This window comes from Athene noctua, chromosome 17, assembly GCF_965140245.1.
Source record: "Athene noctua chromosome 17, bAthNoc1.hap1.1, whole genome shotgun sequence".
In the NCBI taxonomy this organism is placed as follows: Eukaryota; Metazoa; Chordata; class Aves; order Strigiformes; family Strigidae; genus Athene; species Athene noctua.
In genome coordinates, this window is record NC_134053.1 from 10,720,096 (window position 1) to 10,741,759 (window position 21,664).

The following is a 21,664-nucleotide window of genomic DNA, read 5'->3' on the forward strand; positions in this document are numbered from 1 at the left end:
CTCTCACCAATCCCCAACCCTGCCATGGGACCTGCCGCCTCTCTCTGCAGCTAATTAAAGCCTTCCTGAAGCATCTCATTTACTAAATTAGATCCCCCTTGTTTTAAAATTAATGGCAAGCTGGGAAAATGAAAAAAAAGACTGTTTAAAATTGCAGCACAGGAGACGGCAGAGCGAGAGCAAGAGCTGCAGCTGGGGAGAGGCGTGGGTTTCAGTTTCGCTCAGCACATTTGCTCACCAGAAAACCCCACCAAAGGCAACTGCAGGAGCAGGATGGGCTTTTCCTTCTCAGGCACTGCTTCACTCCCTGCTGGGGACTGGATCAGGCACCACATCCCAGTGTGATCCCCAGCAGTGGTTCTCCAGCCCTGTTAAAGACTTGTTATGCATAAAACTGTGGCTGGAAATTTGCTGGGCGGTGGGGGGGAGTGTGGGAGCTCTTGGTGGGGGGGCAGGGCCACTGATCTATAATTCAGCAGGGTTTTTTATTGCCAGTTGTTGCTTATGGAAAGGATTTAGCAAAATCTTTTAATCAATAATTAGTGAGGTTTCCTGTCCCCAAAGTCAGAGACGTGCCTGTGTTCTGCCCACCCAGATCAGAGCTGCAGCAAGACCTCAGCTTGTGGCCCAGTGGTGCCTGCCCCAAACTGAGCCCATGAAAAGCTTGGTCTGGTTCCTGTCACCAAGGGACAGGCTTTACCTGTGGTACATCAAGATGGATTTCAAGCCCTGTGGAAACCATTGCCCTGCCACCCCTTTTCCCTGCCAGCTACTCCCCCCCAGATATGTCATTTACAGCAGGGGAAAACCTGGCAGTGTGACTGGAACAGACACTCCTGTGTTACCCTGTCATTCACTCCAGCCTCAGCTACTACTTAAGCGTGTGATTTGCCAAATACTGGAATCAATAATTACTGAGGCTTGAGCTTTCTCAGCATAAAAAAATGCTGCCATCCTTCCTGGCAGCATGTCTCAGTCCTTGGGGCATTTTTGGCTCTCCTGGGTGAAAGCCCTGGCAGCATCATGAGGCCAGGGATGAGAATGCTGTGGGCAGGGGTTTGCTTGAGCTTGGAAAGGGGCTGAGTGCCAGGGTGGAGGCGATGGTGCCATCTCTGTGTCTGTGTGCCCCAGCAGTGAGCTGGGATGGGTGTGTGTGGCCACGCTGCAGGGACCCTTGCCTCCCAGACCTCCAACCACAGCCCGGCAGCCTCCCAGGACCAACTCTGCCAGCTCTCTGCCACTGCAGGCTCTCTCTGCCTGAGAAACTGTCTTAAAGGAGCTCATCTTGAAACACAGCAGGACAGATCCTTCTGTTGCGTTTCCTTCCTTCCCCTGGCTCTGGTGCAGGCTGAGCATCCTGCTGCTGGCTCCTTCCTCGGAGCCAGTGGTAGCCCAGTGGGCTGCGATCTGCCCTGGGGACAGGTTTGCTCCATGGAGAGAGGGTTTCCTGGGAAAACCCCAAGCCTGTCACCCCACACGTGGGCAGGGACACTGGGACTGCCCCCATTGTCCCAGTCTGTTGTGCAGACTGACGGAGAGAGGGGGTTTGCTCCATGTACAGGGCTGTGCTATGGCAGGGACTCCCTTGCCTGTTTGGGGCACCAGATAAAGCCAGAATAAAGTCAGTAAAGTTCTTCTCAAGCACAGGGTGCCTGTTGGCACCTCTGGCGGAGTCCAAGCCCTGCTGCCAGCTCCCTGCCAAAAAGCAGGAGGGAAGGAAGGCTGAGGCAGATCAGGGTTCACAGCCCACCCTGCCTCTCCCATATGTGCCTTGCCAGGCCTGCACAGTGCCCATGGCCCCCGCAGGGCTGGCACCCATCCCCTCAGGCCTGGCACCCATCCCTGCAGGGCTGGCACACATCCCTGGAGCTGCACGGGGTTCCTGGGGAAGGCTCGTGCTGTCACGTGTTGAGGACAAAATGCCTGGTGCAGTTGGGGAAACCCCAGCAGCCTCAGACTGGGGCACCCCAGGGCAGCCCCAGGCAGAGCGGGTGTGAGTCTTTGCTGGGAATCAGAGTGGAGCTGTGTTGCGGGGGCTGAGCTCCTGCCTGCACTGGCTGGGATAACCCCCTTCAGTGGCACGCAGGCAGGCTGGAAGAGGCCTGGGGCACTCGGTGGACCTCCCAGTGCCCCACATCCCCAGGGACTGCAGGGTCACCAGGCAGTGAGAGAGAAACAGCAGCTGCAAATAGCCCGGCTGCTTGACCAAAGCTGATTTTAGTGCACGTGGAGCTAAGACCGGCATAGGAATGGGGTGTGGGGGGCAGGAGACATGGCCATCCACGCAGAGCCAGTGTGAGCTCAGTGGCAGTGTTTAGGTGACCCCTGGGTGCAGGGAACATAGGAAGGGCAGGAGGGAGAGGTTTGGGCATGGGGACATGGGGACAGCATGGAGCGAGGAGCTGCTGTCTCCATTAGCAGTGCAGAGGGATGGGGACAGGGATGGGGATGCTGCTCCAGGCAGGAGCCTCAGGCTGCTGCTGTGGATGTGACTTCTGACCCGGGGCTGGCTGGATAGCTGCATGCCCTGCAGAAATACACGCTGAGAAATGCACCTTATCTGAGTAAATAGCAACATTTTCCCAACAGAATAAAGTCTTCTGAAATGCTAAAATGGTGTGTTGTTGTTGCTGGGAGGTCCCAGTGCTGGGGGACATGGGGCTCCATTTGCTGGCAGCAGGACCATTACTCTGTTCAGGCCATCACTGCCTACCCTGCCGTGTCCATGTGAGCAAGAGATGGAAGAAAGAAACTTAATTCCACTCAAAGTTCCTCTTTGGTATTTGCTTTCCTGGCAGGTCTTGTGTTGCTGCTGCAGTGCTCATTCCCTGGGAGGCTCCACTCCCTTAGATGTTTTGCCAGACAAGGAACAATGCAGGGAGCAGAAACTGCCCCCTCAGATCTTGTCTTGTAGAGACTGAGTTTGGCAGGAGATTTTTTGTTTCATTTTGGCTTAATTTCCTGAGAAATCCTCAAGTAGTTGCTGAAAGACTGGTTAAAAAAAGAACATTAAAAAGCTGGGGTGGACAGCTCCATCAGAGCTTTCTGGGAGGGATGGGTGGATGGATGGATGGATGGGTGGATGGATGGATGGATGGATGGATGGATGGATGGGTGGATGGAGGTGTTGGGGTGGGTAGGAAGGACGGAAGCATTGAGGCAGACAGGACAGAGGCACTGGTGTGGACAGGATGGATGGACACAGCGGGGAGGACACACAGCCAACAGCACTGCACAGAGCGGTGCTTTCTCCTTGTCAGCTGCTGGGGTCTTTGCCATGGTGAAGGTCTTGGCTGGCCACTGGACTTCCCAGAGCAGCCGATTGCCAGCAGGAGACAGGGAGGAGCATGCTGGTCATGGGGTCCAGGTCCCTGGGACAGACAGGGGGCTGCCCCAAGTGGGGCTAATCTCTGCACCTCACTGGCCATCAGCCCCCATGGCCGGCTCCCAGGAGTCCAGTGATCCCTCCTGTGCCCCAGTATCAGTGGTGGGGGGGATGAAGGAATTGTGAGCAGCCCTGTGGGGAAGGACTTGGGGGTATTGGTGGATGGAAAACTGCCTGTGAGCCAGCAATGTGCGCTCGCAGCCCAGAAAGCCAACCGTGTCCTGGGCTGCACCCAGAGCAGGGTGGGCAGCAGGGCGAGGGAGGGGATTCGCCCCCTCTGCTCTGCTCTGGTGAGACCCCACCTGGAGTCCTGTGTCCAGCTCTGGGGGCACCAACGTCAGAAGGACATGGACCTGCCCGAGTGGGTCCAGAGGAGGCCACGAAGATGATCGGGGGCTGGAGCAGTTTCCCTGTGAGGACAGGCTGAGAGAGTTGGGGGTGTTCAGCCTGGAGAAGAGTAGGATTCCAGGACTAAAGGGGGCTTATAAAAAAGATGAGGACAGACTTTTTAGTAGTGCTTGTTGCGATAGGACAAGGGGTAACAGTTTTAAACTAAAGGAGAGTAGATTTAGGCTAAATATAAGGAAGACATTTTTAATAATGAGTGTGGTGAAACACTGGCACAGGTTGCCCAGAGGGGTGGTAGATGCCCCATCCCTGGAACATTCAAGGCCAGGTTGGACAGGGCTTTGAGCAACCTGATGTAGTTGCAGATGTTCTGGCTCATTGCAGGGGGGATTGGACTAGATGACTTTTAAAGGTCCCTTTCAACCCAAACCATTCTATAATTCTATGATTCTGTGTCCCCAGAAGACACCTGCAGAGACACATGGCAGCCCAAAGCCTGGTGGGGCCAGGCACCCCACGGGCACTGATACAGCCTGGGGAGGGGGATGTGGTGGGGCTGTCCCCCCTTTACCAAAAGGGTGGCAAGGGGTCATTTCTGCCAGAACTACACACAACGTGGATGGGTCCTCCCATCCCCTGTCCCCAGGGTGGCTCCTGACAGCTCTGATGGGGTGACTGCAGCTAGCACTGGTGCTCTTGGCATAGCCATGGCATAAGCCACTCTGTTCAGGGCCGCAGGGAAACTACCCTAGGGCTGTGCTGGGGATGGGGACAAGGCATGTGGCATCCAGGGGCCCACGCTGTCGTGACACAGGGTCTAAGGGACAGAGTGGTGCATGTGTACCACTGGTGGCTACACCAGCACCACCATCCTGGGGGACATGGGGGTGACTGAGGAAATGGGGACAGAGCCAGGGCTGGCTGGCAAAGGGGCATGACTGGCTGTGACCCTACCACAAGCCATGTGTCCCTGCAAAGGGCCTGGCACCCAGAGGCCAGTGGGCAAGGGACATGGACGGCACAGCCAGGGCCATGTGCTCGCTGCTGGCATGGGAGGCTTGGACCAGGCTGCTGCCCCAGGCTGCTCATCCCCTGGTCTTGGCCTTTCCAGGGGGGTTCATCAGGGTCCCCAGGGGTGAGCAAGAACTGCAGAGAGCTCCAGCAATATATATATATATATATATGTGTGTGGGTGTGGTGTGTGTGCACACTCGTGTGTGTTCCCATTCCACCCTCCTCCATACTGGTGCCACTGGGGAGATGCCGGGGTGAGCGGGTGCGTTGGAAGGACACAAAGACAGGGATGCTGAGCCAGCGCTAGTTCAGTGTCGGTATTTATTTGTGTGACACTCAGGGTGGGGGGACAGGAGCAGGGGACAGGGGGATGTGAGGAGAGACATTTGTGGCGGAGGGGAAGCCGCTGTTCCCAGCAGCGGGGAAGAGGGAGGGGGCTGGCAAGGGGCTGCCAGGCACGGGGAGGTCCCGGCGGGGTTAGAAGCATTCGGATTTGTTCACGGTCTTCTCCACATTGCCAGCCTCGTGCATGACCTTGCAGGTGACGGTTTTGTACTTGTTCCAGTCGGAGGCACTCAGCGTCAGGTAGCTGCTGGCCATGTACTTGTTGTTGGTTTGCTGCTGGGACTGACTGGTCTCGACACCACTGCTGAGGGTGCGGCCATCGGCTGACCAGGCCACCGTGACGGTTCTGGGGTAGAAGTCTCCCGCCAGACACACCAGAGTGGCTTTGTTCTGTGTCGAGATCTCCTCCTTGGACGGTGGGAAGACGGTGACGGTGGGGGCGACCTTGGGCTGACCTGCAAGGAGGAGAGAGAGCAGCATGGAGTCAGGGGGTGCCCTGCCACAGCCCCCTGCCTGCCTGCCCTGCCTGCCTAGCTGGCACTGCCCAGAGACTTCCCACTTCCCCCGCAGCTAAGAGTTTATCATTTATCACTCTAACGTATTTAGATTTGGAAAACATCTACATATATATCTTTAATGTATATATATATACACATATATGTGTGTAATACATATACACATATACATACATCCCATATGTACTTGTATATATACACTATAAGTATATACATGTGCATATACACATTATATAGTATAGATATATAAGCTAATATACATCGTATATGTATATTGTATGTTACCTATATAAAATATCCAATATACTACATATCTATGTAGTATACATCATTATATACATATATGTATAATTATGTCATTTATATAACATACATATTTATGTATTTACATATTTCACATATATAAAATATATATGATATATATTTCACATATATAAAATATATATGATATATATTTTTTATATATATAATATATATGATATATATTTTATATATATATAATATATATGGAATATATATATGTATAACAAACTCTGGTTAGTTGCCATAAACCTATTTCTTTTCATTTAAAAGGCAATTTTTAAAAAAAATCAAAATTTCAAAGACAAACCATCCTGTTTGCTGCCCAGTTCTGCTTTTAGACACTTTCAGACTTGTCTCAGAAAAAATACAACTAAGAATCACCCAAAGGAAGATGGAGAAAAGATGTTTGGTCTCTCTGAGGTGGTTCTGCTTTCTTCTCAAATGTACAAAGTCTCTATCTCTATCTCTATTCAAAAACCAGAAGACTCCACAATTAGAAACTTTCTGCCAAAGAAATTGGCAGACTACATTTTTCTCGATCTTATGCCCCCAGTAATTTTGTTCAGGTTGAGATTTTTGGCCAAATTATTTTTAAAATTATAGACAAAGACAGACAAATGATGTTCCTGGCAGCATTTTCAACGCAATTATCTCTATTTTTGACACAGCTTACCCAGACAATAGGTTCTTTAAGATACCCCTGAAAACTTCTGGTTAAGATGCCAGGACATGCCATTTTAACACAAAGTCAGGTGCGACTTCAGCTTACTTATGTCCGAGGATGGGCTGCTATTTCACAGCGCCCGCACCCTCAGGTGCGGGACCCTGCAGAGAAGTCCCTGCTCCTCACCAAGGGTGACAGACTTAGTCCTCAGGACTAAGAGTTGAGGACTTAGACCTTAGACATTAGTCTAATAATTAATTTCTTTAACAAAGACAAAAATTGGCTTTTTTAGAGACCTAAACCTGAGATTCTGAAATAGAGTCCCTGAGACCAGACACATTTTATGGCCAAATTTCAAGATCTTTCAATTGAGAAAATACCCCCCTATCTTCCGTGGCACAACCCTCAACCCCACGTTTGGTGCCCATTCCCAAACCAGCGGCAAACCCCAGCCCAGCGCCAAGTCCGAAGAAAAAACCCCAAAATCACTGAAAAATCGACAAAATGTCAAAATTTCATGGTGGGGAAGGACAGACAGAGAAGAAGTCGGCGACTCACCTAGGACGGTCAGGAAGGTCCCGGCCCCGAATACACCACACAGTGATACAGGGCTGTGCAAAAACTTCCAGCTTCATGGTAGGAGCGCTCTGGGGCCCCATGGACGTGGAAGGACAAAGGTGATGAGATGGAGGTGTCCCGATGGACACAGCAGGATGAAGGTGGTGGGATGGAGGTGTCCTGATGGACACAGCAGGATGAATGCACGGTGCTGATGTGCCCCAGTGGATATGGCAGGGCTGGAGCAGCAAGACAGCCATATGGGGATGACTGTGTATCCCTGTTGGAGAGGCCATGGCAAAATGGGTGGCCTTGGCCTGCCATCCCTCATGGACTGCATTGGCCAGGCTCTCCAGAGCCGTGGCTGCATCACTGGCTGCTCCAGAGATCCACTGCTGCCCAGGACCTTGTTACAAGCCCGTGTCCCTGCTTGTCATGTGAGGATGTTAGTCCCAGGTGAGAAAGTGTTGATGGAGGCTTTGGGTGCCCTTAAAGCATGACAGGCAGAACCTTGCCTCAACCTGCACTGCTGCCATGCAGGTGGCTGTGGGCTGCCCTGGGCGGGCACCAGCCACTGTCCTGCCACCCCTCAGACCACACCATGGCTGCACTGGGGCAAATGGGAACCACTGGCCATTGGACAGTATATGTGTGAGTAAACCTCATGAATAAACCAACCATCCATCCATCCATCCATCCATCCATCCATCCATCCATCCATCCTTCCCACTGCCCAGGAACACCAGCGCTGGCATAGATGCCGTGGTTTTACCCCACCTCCTCTTGTCTGTGCTACCCTGCAGCCTGGCCTTGCTTTCTGGGGCAAAACCAGACCCTGGCACAGCTCGCAGTCTTACCTGGGCAGGATTTTCAGTACCTGATGGGCGGGTGAGTCTCCTTGCAGCAGCTGTGTTGGGGTGTCCTGTGCTGGGGCAGCACGTGGCAGGGAAGTGGCGCAGCCCCAGCTGCTGTCACACTGCTCCTGCTGCTGTGCCAGAGCTCAGCCCTGCGCTCGGGGCTGGGCACGGGGCGTTGGACCATCCTGACAGGGGTAAATAAACACTTCCCTTCGTCACATCCGGCATCTCGGCACTGGCAAAAGCACTAGTGTGGGGTTGATTCCCGTGAGGGTGAGTGCAGAGCCCCGCTGAGCCAATGAAGCCTGCCAGCCATGACGGAGGATCACGCCCTGGGACGCTTGCTGAAGGCGCCTATCGCTACATCAGTGGGTGATGACCGATGGCTGAATTCACAGGGTGTTTTATTTCTGCCCTAACAGACCTCAGCACATGTCTCAGCACTAAATGCCCTGCCCGGGCAGCTGCTTTCTCCAACTTTAGCTCCTGCCTTTGCTGCAGGAGATCAAGCCAGTGCCCACAGACTCAGCTACATTGCTTTTTGGAGCCTGAAGAGCCTGAGTGCCTGGAGAGGCAACCTTGTCCTGAGACAGCAAGCCCACCTCCTCTTGCTCAGACTTGAAGCCTTCCACTTCAACCCCCTATGTATTTCCTCACCATACCATAGAGCATACCTGGGAGTGTCTCCTTAGGAGAAAGAGAAATGTCAAGAAATTTCTGTTTCATAAACTCCAATATAATCTGGCTGTCTGGCAAATATATATATATACTTTTACCCAGGAACTCCTGCACTCAGACAAGCTGAACAAAGCCCAGGGGATCAGCAGAGGGTCTGCAGATTTGAAAGGACCAAAACCATTTTGCAAGTAGCAAAGTTCATTTTCCCATAAAACCTTGTTTCCACGTGCCAGAGAAAGACACATGAATATGTTTCAGTGTGGTTAGGCAGATGGAGGACACACTACTATAACCTAATGGAGATGCTGAAGAAAGAAAAAAAATCAACCCATAAAGGTCCCAGCACTGGACAGACCATGTGTGAACATCAGAGTGACTTACTGAGGATATTCAGCTGGGTCCCACTGCCAAAGAAAATAAGAAGAAATAAATGCAATGACACATTGCTGTGCAGGACACCAAGCAGCTGCTTATGCCCAGCCAGTGGCTCCGGCACTCCAGGCTGCTGCTCCTTGTAGCACCCTATTAGCCCTCGCCTTCACAGCCCCTTGGAGCAGAAGCTCTTGAGTGACGTCTCCTGGGAGCATCTGCCTAGGGCCATGACACACAAAGAGGGTTGGAGAGGAGGCATCAGAGGCTGTTGGTAAAGAGGAAGAGCTGGGACTAGCAGAGAAAATTATGCAAGGTATGCAGATGCTTACATACATCTGAAATAGTCAAGGCAGGGGTGAACCAGGATGGGTTTCAGTTAGAACAGATTAAATTCAAATTCCCCAGGCGAGTCTTGGCTACTGCTTTATAAAGTATTTTCACAGTGTGGTGCCAATCTCACAGGGCACAGAGTGATCAGCTCTGAGCAAACTAGCTCTTGGAGCACTGAATTTCAATAGCACCAACTTAAATTGAAAAAAAAAATTCAAATGTTGTGGTTTGTGCAAGTGGTTATAGAAAGAGGCAAAGTCAGTGAACCTCCTGAGTCACTAGAAAATAAATGACGCTTCGGAGATTTTGTGGTTTGAGTCACTTCATATTTCAGAGGTTTGGTTTGCCTCTGGGTAAGCTTATGCATCGGTGCGAAGGCTGAAACTAGCCACAAAAATCACTGAAATTGTCTATGCAAAGGATTTAGCTGAAGCCAATGCCATCTATTTTGAAAAGCCAGTTTCTGAGCATTTCTGAGACTTTGGTGAGGTTTCAGTTCAATGTTAAGAGAGGACAATAAATGGGGACAACACTCAGCATGAAAGTTCAGCTCTTCTCCATGGAGGGAGGCATGGAGGAGAACTGATGCTGTGCTGGCTGTCCCAGGGGTGTTGGCCCTTCAGCACCTGCCTGGCACACGGCCTCAGTGGGGGCAGGAGTGGGTGAGGGGGTGCTGGTCCTGGGTGGGCACTGGGGAGGCCACGCACAACTGCTGTGTCCCAGCTGCCAGGGATGAACCAAGGAAGCCATGCCAGGCACTCTCCATTGCTGCCACGGCATTCCCCCAGGCATGCCAGGAAGCAAATGAAAAGGGAAAGGGTAGGATGCAGCAGTGCAACATAAACCATACTGAAACTGCCTTGCAATGGCTTGTGCAAATACCTTCCCCCAGAAACAGCTTCCTTTATAGACTAAAATCAGCATTTCAGGGGGGGGAGCAAGTAACCTGTGTCCTGGGGCTCCTGGCACAGCTGGGGCTGGGAGGGCAGGGAGGCAGCCGGCAGGCCCCAGGGTGTGAGATGGTGATTGCAGGAGACCTTGGACCCTCAGGGTTGCTGGTGGTCATCACCTCCCCAAATGACAGGAGACGGGCACAGACCTGGGGCTGTAAGGGACGGCCGAGCAGGGACACCAGGCACAGGCACCTGCAGCACAGGGTAGCAAGGGCAGTGACATGGTGGTAATCTGCCCCACAATCACACAGGGACAGCAGAGACTCCTAACTGGCTCCTGCGATGGCGGGAGGATTTCTGTATCACTTCCCCATTTCTCCCTGTCACTGTGGCAGCATTGCTGCTGCCGTCGTAGCCACCACAGTAATAGACAGCCTCGTCCTCGGCTTGGACCCCGGTGATGGTTAACGTGGCTGTGGAGCCAGACTGGGATCCGGAGAATCGTGAAGAGATGCCCGAGGGTCTCCGATCATTCCAGTAGATCACAGTGACAGGGGCACTGCCAGGGACCTTCTGCTGGTACCAGCCGTAGTAGCTGCTGCTACCCCCGGAGCAGGTGATCTGGACGGTTTGTCCCGGGTTCGCTGACACGGAGGGTGGCTGAGTCAGCGCTGCCTGGACCAGGGAACCTGGAGAGGGAGAGGAGAGAGGGGAGAAGATGGGGGTCAGCCAGTGCCCCAGGAGCACGGCCATCCCCAGGCACAAGGATGGGCCCCTGTGCAGCGAGTCTGGCCATGTCACCTGAGACATGGGCGAGCACCACGAGGAGGAGAGGGGCCCAGGCCATGGCGCGATTCCACCAGCTCTGTGTCCCCACGCCGATGGGGCTGTGCTCTGGACCCTGACTCCCTTTTAAGCGCCCACCCACCCGGGCACGGCCCCTCCATGCAAATCTGACCCCATGCTCACTGCCAGATCCTGACCGCCTCTCTCTCTCTGCACCTCCCTCCCCACTCCACGCCCAGCCCCACCACACCAGGTCAGTGGGGCTTGTCCCCGGGCACAGAGCGGAGACACATCCCAGCTCAGAGCCCAAAACTCGCCAGCACGGACTCGCCCCACCAGCCTGAGCTCAGGGGCTGCGGGGCCAAAGGGCAAGGGAGAGCCTGGACGCTGGGGTCAAGGGTGGCAAGCGTTGCCCAGAGATCCAACACCCGCATCACGGGTTGTGTGGAGCAGATGAGCTGGTGCTTGTGCTGGGGGTGGTAGGACGAGCCCTTGCCCAGGCTATTGCCACTTGCGTGGATTGTTGGGTTCCAGTTGGGCCCAGCCAGCAACTACAGTGGTGAAAGGGATGGGAAGAGGCAGGAGTAAAGCCCCCGTTTCCATCCCTCTGGGGTCCTCAGCTGAACATTATCTGCAACCAGTGAGCACACAGGATCGTAACCTGGGGTGCTTGAGAGGAGCAGGGCTGAGCGGGGCTCGTTGGGGAGCAGAGTAGCTTCTCCCCTGAGGACCGCAGGGTGCTTGGTGCAGCCCTGCCTGTGCCCACCTGGCCTCAGCCCATGGCATGTGGCACCCCGCTCCACGCCACGGTCCCAGGCACAGAGCTGGGGACAAGATCACCTGGGGCCCAGCTGCCCACACGGCAGCTCCCAGCACCATAAGTGCAGCCCCTGCAGGCCCAGCAGCCCTGCCCAAAGCCTGGCCCTATCACACCCTCAAACCCAGCCCTTGTCCCCTGGCCCTCACACTCACGGGGACACAGAAAATGTCACTGCTGGAAACAAGCAGCACCCCGTGACACGGGAGAGCCGGTGTCTGTCCCCAGTTGTAGCTGCAGTCCCAGGGCCCTGTGTCAGGATGAGGACAGGCTCAGGGTGCCGGGCAGCCCCTTGCTGTCTTGGGGCTGTGGTGGGAGATTGCCCAGTGCCAGGGGCTTCCCTGGGGGCCCGAGATGCTGGGGTCTCCTGGGCAGGCTGAGCATGAGCTCAACGGGCCAGCACTGGGCAAACACAGCAAACGCTGGAGTAGCCCACAGGCTGCCCTTGTGGCACAGCAGAGCAGCTCCTGACCAGCCCTGCTCTGCCCCAGCAGCCTCACACATGGCCATGGATATGCTGCACCCACGGGAAATGTCCCATCCCCTGATTTGGGGGCAACACTTTGGCCCAGCTGGGCAGCCCATGGCATGTTCCCACCTCCTGGTGCTGGGGGTCACAGTTTCAGCAGGACTGACACCCGCAGTGGTGATACTCCGGGGACTCCTGGCACAGCTGGGCTGGGAGGAGGGCAGGGAGGCACCTGAAAGTCTCTGGGTACCAGCTGCAGAGAGTGGAGGACCTTTGACCCACAGAATGGGGCAAGGAGAAGTCTGGTAGGGCTCTACCCCTCCCCAAACGGCAGGGGACAGGCATAGACCTGGGTTCTCGATGGGATGGCCAGGCCAGGCCATGAGACACGGACACCTGCATCAATGGACAACAAGGGCAGTGCCATTGCATATACCTGTGTGCCACCATAAAACAGGGACAGCAGAGACTCCTAACTGGCTCCTGCAATGGTGGGAGGTTTTTGTATCAGTTCCCCTTTACACCATGTCATCGTGGCAGCATTGCTGCTGCCGTCCCAGCTACCACAGAAATAGACAGCCTCGTCCTCGGCTTGGACCCCAGTGATGGTTAACGTGCCTGTGGAGCCAGACTTGGATCCGGAGAATCGTGAAGGGATGCCCGAGGGTCTCTTGTCATTGTAGTAGATCACAGTGACAGGGGCACTGCCAGGAACCTTCTGCTGGTACCAGCCATAGCTGTAGGTACTCCCGGAGCAGGTGATCTGGACGGTTTGTCCCGGGTTCGCTGACACGGAGGGCGGCTGAGTCAGCGCTGCCTGGACCAGGGAACCTGGAGAGGGAGAGGAGAGAGGGGAGGAGATGCGGGTCAGCCAGTGTCCCAGGAGCACGGCCATCCCCAGGCACAAGGATGGGCCCCTGTGCAGCGAGTCTGGCCATGTCACCTGAGACATGGGCGAGCACCACGAGGAGGAGAGGGGCCCAGGCCATGGCGCGATTCCACCAGCTCCGTGTCCCCACGCCGATGGGGCTGTGCTCTGGACCCTGACTCCCTTTTAAGCGCCCACCCACCCGGGCACGGCCCCTCCATGCAAATCTGACCCCACGCTCACTGCCGGATCCTGCCCGCCTCTCTCTCTCCGCACCTCCCTCCCCACTCCACGCCCAGCCCCACCACACCAGGTCAGTGGGGCTTGTCCCCGGGCACAGAGCAGAGACACGTCCCAGCTCAGAGCCCAAAACTCGCCAGCACGGACTTGCCCCACCAGCCTGAGCTCAGGGGCTGCGGGGCCAAAGGGCAAGGGAGAGCCAGGACGCTGGGGTCAAGGGTGGCAAGCGTTGCCCAGAGATCCAACACCCGCATCACGGGTTGTGTGGAGCAGATGAGCTGGTGCTTGTGCTGGGGGTGGTAGGACGAGCCCTTGCCCAGGCTATTGCCACTTGCGTGGATTGTTGGGTTCCAGTTGGGCCCAGCCAGCAACTACAGTGGTGAAAGGGATGGGAAGAGGCAGGAGTAAAGCCCCCGTTTCCATCCCTCTGGGGTCCTCAGCTGAACATTATCTGCAACCAGTGAGCACACAGGATCGTAACCTGGGGTGCTTGAGAGGAGCAGGGCTGAGCGGGGCTCGTTGGGGAGCAGAGTAGCTTCTCCCCCGAGGACCGCAGGGTGCTTGGTGCAGCCCTGCCTGTGCCCACCTGGCCTCAGCCCATGGCATGTGGCACCCCGCTCCACGCCACGGTCCCAGGCACAGAGCTGGGGACAAGATCACCTGGGGCCCAGCTGCCCACACGGCAGCTCCCAGCACCACAAGTGCAGCCCCCGCGGGCCCAGCAGCCCTGCCCAAAGCCTGGCCCTATCACACCCTCAAACCCAGCCCTTGTCCCCTGGCCCTCACACTCACGGGGACACAGAAAATGTCACTGCTGGAAACAAGCAGCACCCCGTGACACGGGAGAGCTGGTGTCTGTCCCCAGTTGTAGCCGCAGTCCCAGGGCCCTGTGTCAGGATGAGGACAGGCTCAGGGTGCCGGGCAGCCCCTTGCTGTCTTGGGGCTGTGGTGGGAGATTGCCCAGTGCCAGGGGCTTCCCTGGGGGCCCGAGATGCTGGGGTCTCCTGGGCAGGCTGAGCATGAGCTCAACGGGCCAGCACTGGGCAAACACAGCAAACGCTGGAGTAGCCCACAGGCTGCCCTTGTGGCACAGCAGAGCAGCCCCTGACCAGCCCTGCTCTGCCCCAGCAGCCTCACACATGGCCATGGATATGCTGCACCCACGGGAAATGTCCCATCCCCTGATTTGAGGGCAAAACTTTGGCCCAGCTGGGCAGCCCATGGCATGTTCCCACCTCCTGGTGCTGGGGGTCACAGTTTCAGCAGGGCTGACCCCCGCAGTGGTGATACTCCGGGGACTCCTGGCACAGCTGGGCTGGGATGAGGGCAGGGAGGCACCTGAAAGTCTCTGGGTACCAGCTGTGGAGTGCAGGGGAACTTGGACCCACAGAATTGGACAAGAAGACTGGTGGTGTCTTCCCCTCCCCAAAAGGCAGGAGACAAACACAGACCTCGGTTATCTATGGGATGTCCAGGCCAGGGCACGAGATATGGGCACCTGTATCATAGGGCAGCAAGGGCAGCACCATTGCAGTCACATGTGCTACCATAAAACTGGGACAGCAGAGACTCCTAACTGGCTCCTGCAATGGCGGGAGGTTTTTGTATCACTTCCCCATTGCTCTGTGTCACCGTGTCAGCACTGATGCTGCTGTCGTAGCTACCACAGAAATAGACAGCCTCGTCCTCGGCTTGGACCCCAGTGATGGTTAACGTGCCTGTGGAGCCAGACTTGGATCCGGAGAATCGTGAAGGGATGCCCGAGGGTCTCTTGTCATTGTAGTAGATCACAGTGACAGGGGCACTGCCAGGGACCTTCTGCTGGAACCAGCCATAGTTGTAGGTACTCCCGGAGCAGGTGATCTGGACGGTTTGTCCCGGGTTCGCTGACACAGAGGGCGGCTGAGTCAGCGCTGCCTGGACCAGGGAACCTGGAGAGGGAGAGGAGAGAGGGGAGAAGATGCGGGTCAGCCAGTGCCCCAGGAGCACGGCCGTCCCTGGGCACAAGGATGGGCCCCTGTGCAGCGAGTCTGGCCATGTCACCTGAGACATGGGCGAGCACCACGAGGAGGAGAGGGGCCCAGGCCATGGCGCGATTCCACCAGCTCTGTGTCCCCACGCTGATGGGGCTGTGCTCTGGACCCTGACTCCCTTTTAAGCGCCCACCCACCCGGGCACGGCCCCTCCATGCAAATCTGACCCCACGCTCACTGCCGGATCCTGCCCGCCTCTCTCTCTCCGCACCTCCCTCCCCACTCCACGCCCAGCCCCACCACCCCAGGTCAGCGGGGCTTGTCCCCGAGCACAGAGCGGAGACACGTCCCAGCTCAGAGCCCAAAACTCGCCAGCACGGACTCGCCCCACCAGCCTGAGCTCAGGGGCTGCGGGGCCAAAGGGCAAGGGAGAGCCAGGACGCTGGGGTCGAGGGTGGCAAGCGTTGCCCAGAGATCCAACACCCGCATCACGGGTTGTGTGGAGCAGATGAGCTGGTGCTTGTGCTGGGGGTGGTAGGACGAGCCCTTGCCCAGGCTATTGCCACTTGCGTGGATTGTTGGGTTCCAGTTGGGCCCAGCCAGCAACTACAGTGGCAAGATGTGGGAATTAAGAATTGGTGGTTAGCAAAATGTAATCTGACCTTAAGGTTAGAAGCATGAATGTGGATAACTGAGGCAGCATTATGTAACACCATGTTGTGTGAAATACAGCAGTAAAAAACACCCCCTGCAGAGTATGGCAAGCATGTAAGCAATAAACAGGCAAAACCTGAAGGTCAGTAGGATGTAAAAGTAAAAACGAACCTATGTAAACAGTTGGCAATATACTGGGAGCTTGCACACAGTGCAGTGTCTTTTGCTCTTGGCAATGCCCCCCTTTCAACAAACTGGCATGATTTTGTCATTCCTCTGTGCGTGGCCCTGATCCCGACTGGACTGAGAACAACAGCAAAAGGGATGGGAAGAGGCAGGAGCAAAGCCCCCGTTTCCATCCCTCTGGGGTCCTCTGCTGAACATTATCTGCAACCAGTGAGCACACAGGATCGTAACCTGGGGTGCTTGAGAGGAGCAGGGCTGAGCGGGGCTCGTTGGGGAGCAGAGTAGCTTCTCCCCCGAGGACCGCAGGGTGCTTGGTGCAGCCCTGCCTGTGCCCACCTGGCCTCAGCCCATGGCATGTGGCACCCCGCTCCACGCCACGGTCCCAGGCACAGAGCTGGGGACAAGATCACCTGGGGCCCAGCTGCCCACACGGCAGCTCCCAGCACCACAAGTGCAGCCCCCGCGGGCCCAGCAGCCCTGCCCAAAGCCTGGCCCTATCACACCCTCAAACCCAGCCCTTGTCCCCTGGCCCTCACACTCACGGGGACACAGAAAATGTCACTGCTGGAAACAAGCAGCACCCCGTGACACGGGAGAGCTGGTGTCTGTCCCCAGTTGTAGCCGCAGTCCCAGGGCCCTGTGTCAGGATGAGGACAGGCTCAGGGTGCCGGGCAGCCCCTTGCTGTCTTGGGGCTGTGGTGGGAGATTGCCCAGTGCCAGGGGCTTCCCTGGGGGCCCGAGATGCTGGGGTCTCCTGGGCAGGCTGAGCATGAGCTCAACGGGCCAGCACTGGGCAAACACAGCAAACGCTGGAGTAGCCCACAGGCTGCCCTTGTGGCACAGCAGAGCAGCTCCTGACCAGCCCTGCTCTGCCCCAGCAGCCTCACACATGGCCATGGATATGCTGCACCCACGGGAAATGTCCCATCCCCTGATTTGAGGGCAACACTTTGGCCCAGCTGCGCAGCCCATGGCATGTTCCCACCTCCTGGTGCTGGGGGTCACAGTTTCAGCAGGGCTGAACCCCAAAGGGGTGATGATCTCTAAGGGTTCCTGGCACAGTTGCACTGAGAGGAGGGCAGGGAGTCACCTGGCACAGACCTCGCTACCAGCTGGGGGCCTCAGGGGATGTTGGACTCGAAGACTGGGACAGAGAAGGGACAGCCAGGGCTCTTCCCCTCCCCAAATGGCAGGGCACAGCCACAGACCTGGGGCTGTAAGGGACGGCCGAGCCAGGACACCAGGCACAGGCACCTGCAGCACAGGGCAGCAAGGGCAGCGACATGGTGGTGATCTGCCCCACAATCACACAGGGACAGCAGAGACTCCTAACTGGCTTCTGTCATGGTAGGAACTTTTTGTACCACTTCCCCATTGCTCTCTGTCACTGTGGCACCAGTATAGGTGTCCTCGTAGCCACCACAGTAATAGACAGCCTCATCTTCGGCTTGGACCCCAGTGATGGTTAATGTGCCGATATAGCCGGACTGGGATCCGGAGAATCGTGAAGGGATGTCTGAAGGTCTCCTGTCATTCCAGTAAATCACTGTGAGAGGGGCACTACCAGGGACCTTCTGCTGGTACCAGCCAGTATAAGCATAGCTGGTGCTAATCCCGGAGCAGGTGATCTGAACGGTTTCTCCCAGATTCACTGACACTGAGGATGGCTGAGTCAGTGCTGCCTGGACCAGGGAACCTAAAGAGGGAGAGCAAAGAGGGGAGAAGACAGAGGTCAGTCAGTACCCCAGGAGCCTGTGCTGCAGGGGGATGGTCCCATGTGCCCAGATCCCCCAACTGGGCACAGAAAGTCTGGCCATGTCACCTGAGACATGGGTGAGCATCACGAGGAGGAGAGGGGCCCAGGCCATGGCGCGATTCCACCAGCTCCTTGTCCCCACGCCGATGGGGCTGTGCCCTGGACCCTGACTCCCTTTTAAGTGCCCACCCACCCGGGCACGGCCCCTCCATTCAAATCTGACCCCACGCTCACTGCCGGATCCTGCCCGCCTCTCTCTCTCCACACCTCCCTCCCCACTCCACGCCCAGCCCCACCACCCCAGATCAGCGGGGCTTGTCCCCGGGCACAGAGCCGAGACACGTCCCAGCTCAGAGCCCAGAATCCGCCAGCATGGATTTCCCCCCACCAGCTCGTGCCCAGGGGCTGCAGGGCCAAAGGGCAAGGGAGAGCCAGGACGCTGGGGGCGAGGAAGGGCAGGTGGATCTCAAGGCTCCCTGTGGTGGGGCTGTATGATGCCAAACCCCATCACTTCTGAACCTACAGTTGACATCTTTACTACAGGTGTCCCAGCCCCCTAAGGTACCCTCATGCTCTTCTGCTTGTCTGCCCTGGCTCTTTCTCTGCCAGCCCAGCCCCACAGCTCAAGACCTTTGCTCTTCCCAGGAATCCACAACCCAGCACAACAGGAGCCATGCAGCACTGAGCCCCAGGGGCTCCAGCAGTGCCTCCCCATGACCTGGTCATGAGCCCAGTGGGTTGGTGCTGGACAAACACAGCCAGAGCCCGGGCATCCCAGGGACTCTGCTCACAGTGGTTGGGGCAGACTCAGGCCAACCCTGCTCCAAGACAGGGCACAGGGATGGTAGCCACCTTTGGAAGCATCATGCCCAGCCCAAGATTGTCTGTGTCTGTGGGAAATGCACTCACGCCCAAAGTAACACGTTGTCCCAGATGCTGTCCCCTCCAAGGTGCCCAGGGCACAGAGCACAATGGGCAGAAGCAGGGCAGAGCTGCAGGGGGGCTGTCTCTCTGCAGCCAGCTCAGAGAGGACCTGCTGGAGCTGAGCAGGTGCCCCACAACTGGAGCTGCATCACAGGCACACGTGCTGCTTCAATGTCTCATCCAAGCAGCAGCAGTGGCAGCAGCAAGTGACACCCAAATGGCCCTGGGGCAACATGGATTTGAGCCTCATGTCCCCGGTGCTGGGACTCACTGTAATGCTGACCAGCACTGGTGTGATGTCCCAGCGAGCACAGTAAGAGACAGCCTCTGCCTCAGCTTGGAGGCCACCAACGGGTAACATGGCTACGGGGTGGCATGTTTCCAAGTGCTGCACATCCCCTCCTGAGATCAGGGCAGGAGACAGACACACATCTGGGGCTTTATGGGATGACTCAGTCAGGACAACAGGCACAGCAACCTCTAGCAAAGGGCAGCAAAGGCAGGGCTATGGCGGGGACCTGCCTCACCATCAAACTGGGACAGCAGAGACTCCTAACTGATCTCTGTGATGGGGACAAGTTTTTGTATCACTTCCCTATTGCTTTGTGTCACTGTGGCAGCATAGTTGCTGCCGTCGTAGCCACCACAGTAATAGACAGCCTCGTCCTCGGCTTGGACCCCAGTGATGGTTAACGTGCCTGTGGAGCTAGACTTGGATCCGGAGAATCGTGAAGGGATGCCCGAGGGTCTCTTGGTGTTATCATAGATCACAGTGACAGGGGCACTGCCAGGGACCTTCTGCTGGTACCAGCCATAGTAGCTGCTACCCCCGGAGCAGGTGATCTGGACGGTTTGTCCCGGGTTCGCTGACACGGAGGGCGGCTGAGTCAGCGCTGCCTGGACCAGGGAGCCTGGAGAGGGAGAGGAGAGAGGGGACAAGATGGGGGTCAGCCAGTGCCCCAGGAGCACGGCCGTCCCTGGGCACAAGGATGGGCCCCTGTGCAGCGAGTCTGGCCATGTCACCTGAGACATGGGCGAGCACCACGAGGAGGAGAGGGGCCCAGGCCATGGCGCGATTCCACCAGCTCCGTGTCCCCACGCCGATGGGGCTGTGCTCTGGACCCTGACTCCCTTTTAAGTGCCCACCCACCCGGGCACGGCCCCTCCATGCAAATCTGACCCCACGCTCACTGCCGAATCCTGCCCGCCTCTCTCTCTCTGCACCTCCTTCCCCACTCCACGCCCAGCCCCACCACCCCAGGTCAGCGGGGCTTGTCCCCGAGCACAGAGCGGAGACATGTCCCAGCTCAGAGCCCAAAACTCGCCAGCACGGACTTGCCCCACCAGCCTGAGCTCAGGGGCTGCGGGGCCAAAGGGCAAGGGAGAGCCAGGACGCTGGGGTCAAGGGTGGCAAGCGTTGCCCAGAGATCCAACACCCGCATCACGGGTTGTGTGGAGCAGATGAGCTGGTGCTTGTGCTGGGGGTGGTAGGACGAGCCCTTGCCCAGGCTATTGCCACTTGCGTGGATTGTTGGGTTCCAGTTGGGCCCAGCCAGCAACTACAGTGGCAAGATGTGGGAATTAAGAATTGGTGGTTAGCAAAATGTAATCTGACCTTAAGGTTAGAAGCATGAATGTGGATAACTGAGGCAGCATTATGTAACACCATGTTGTGTGAAATACAGCAGTAAAAAACACCCCCTGCAGAGTATGGCAAGCATGTAAGCAATAAACAGGCAAAACCTGAAGGTCAGTAGGATGTAAAAGTAAAAACGAACCTATGTAAACAGTTGGCAATATACTGGGAGCTTGCACACAGTGCAGTGTCTTTTGCTCTTGGCAATGCCCCCCTTTCAACAAACTGGCATGATTTTGTCATTCCTCTGTGCGTGGCCCTGATCCCGACTGGACTGAGAACAACAGCAAAAGGGATGGGAAGAGGCAGGAGCAAAGCCCCCGTTTCCATCCCTCTGGGGTCCTCTGCTGAACATTATCTGCAACCAGTGAGCACACAGGATCGTAACCTGGGGTGCTTGAGAGGAGCAGGGCTGAGCGGGGCTCGTTGGGGAGCAGAGTAGCTTCTCCCCCGAGGACCGCAGGGTGCTTGGTGCAGCCCTGCCTGTGCCCACCTGGCCTCAGCCCATGGCATGTGGCACCCCGCTCCACGCCACGGTCCCAGGCACAGAGCTGGGGACAAGATCACCTGGGGCCCAGCTGCCCACACGGCAGCTCCCAGCACCACAAGTGCAGCCCCCGCGGGCCCAGCAGCCCTGCCCAAAGCCTGGCCCTATCACACCCTCAAACCCAGCCCTTGTCCCCTGGCCCTCACACTCACGGGGACACAGAAAATGTCACTGCTGGAAACAAGCAGCACCCCGTGACACGGGAGAGCCGGTGTCTGTCCCCAGTTGTAGCCGCAGTCCCAGGGCCCTGTGTCAGGATGAGGACAGGCTCAGGGTGCCGGGCAGCCCCTTGCTGTCTTGGGGCTGTGGTGGGAGATTGCCCAGTGCCAGGGGCTTCCCTGGGGGCCCGAGATGCTGGGGTCTCCTGGGCAGGCTGAGCATGAGCTCAACGGGCCAGCACTGAGCAAACACAGCAAGCGCTGGAGTAGCCCACAGGCTCCTCTTGTGGCACAGCAGAGCAGCTCCTGACCAGCCCTGCTGCGGGACTCGTGGCACAGCTGGGCTGGGAGGAGGGCAAGGAGGCATCCAGCAAGGTCATGGGTGCCA

General features: G+C 56.8%; 1 protein-coding gene across 1 annotated transcript; it reads right to left on the minus strand.

The window, feature by feature from the left end:
- Positions 1-5,061: 5,061 nt before the first annotated feature.
- On the minus strand, positions 5,062-20,025 carry LOC141967242 (immunoglobulin lambda-1 light chain-like). Its single transcript, XM_074920809.1, has 4 exons — positions 19,959-20,025; positions 19,562-19,846; positions 7,133-7,174; positions 5,062-5,547 (listed from the first exon to the last, which is right to left on the minus strand). The coding sequence occupies exons 1-4, from the start codon at positions 20,002-20,004 to the stop codon at positions 5,225-5,227; spliced, it is 696 nt and encodes a 231-aa protein (XP_074776910.1). The 5' UTR covers positions 20,005-20,025; the 3' UTR covers positions 5,062-5,224.
- Positions 20,026-21,664: the final 1,639 nt, after the last annotated feature.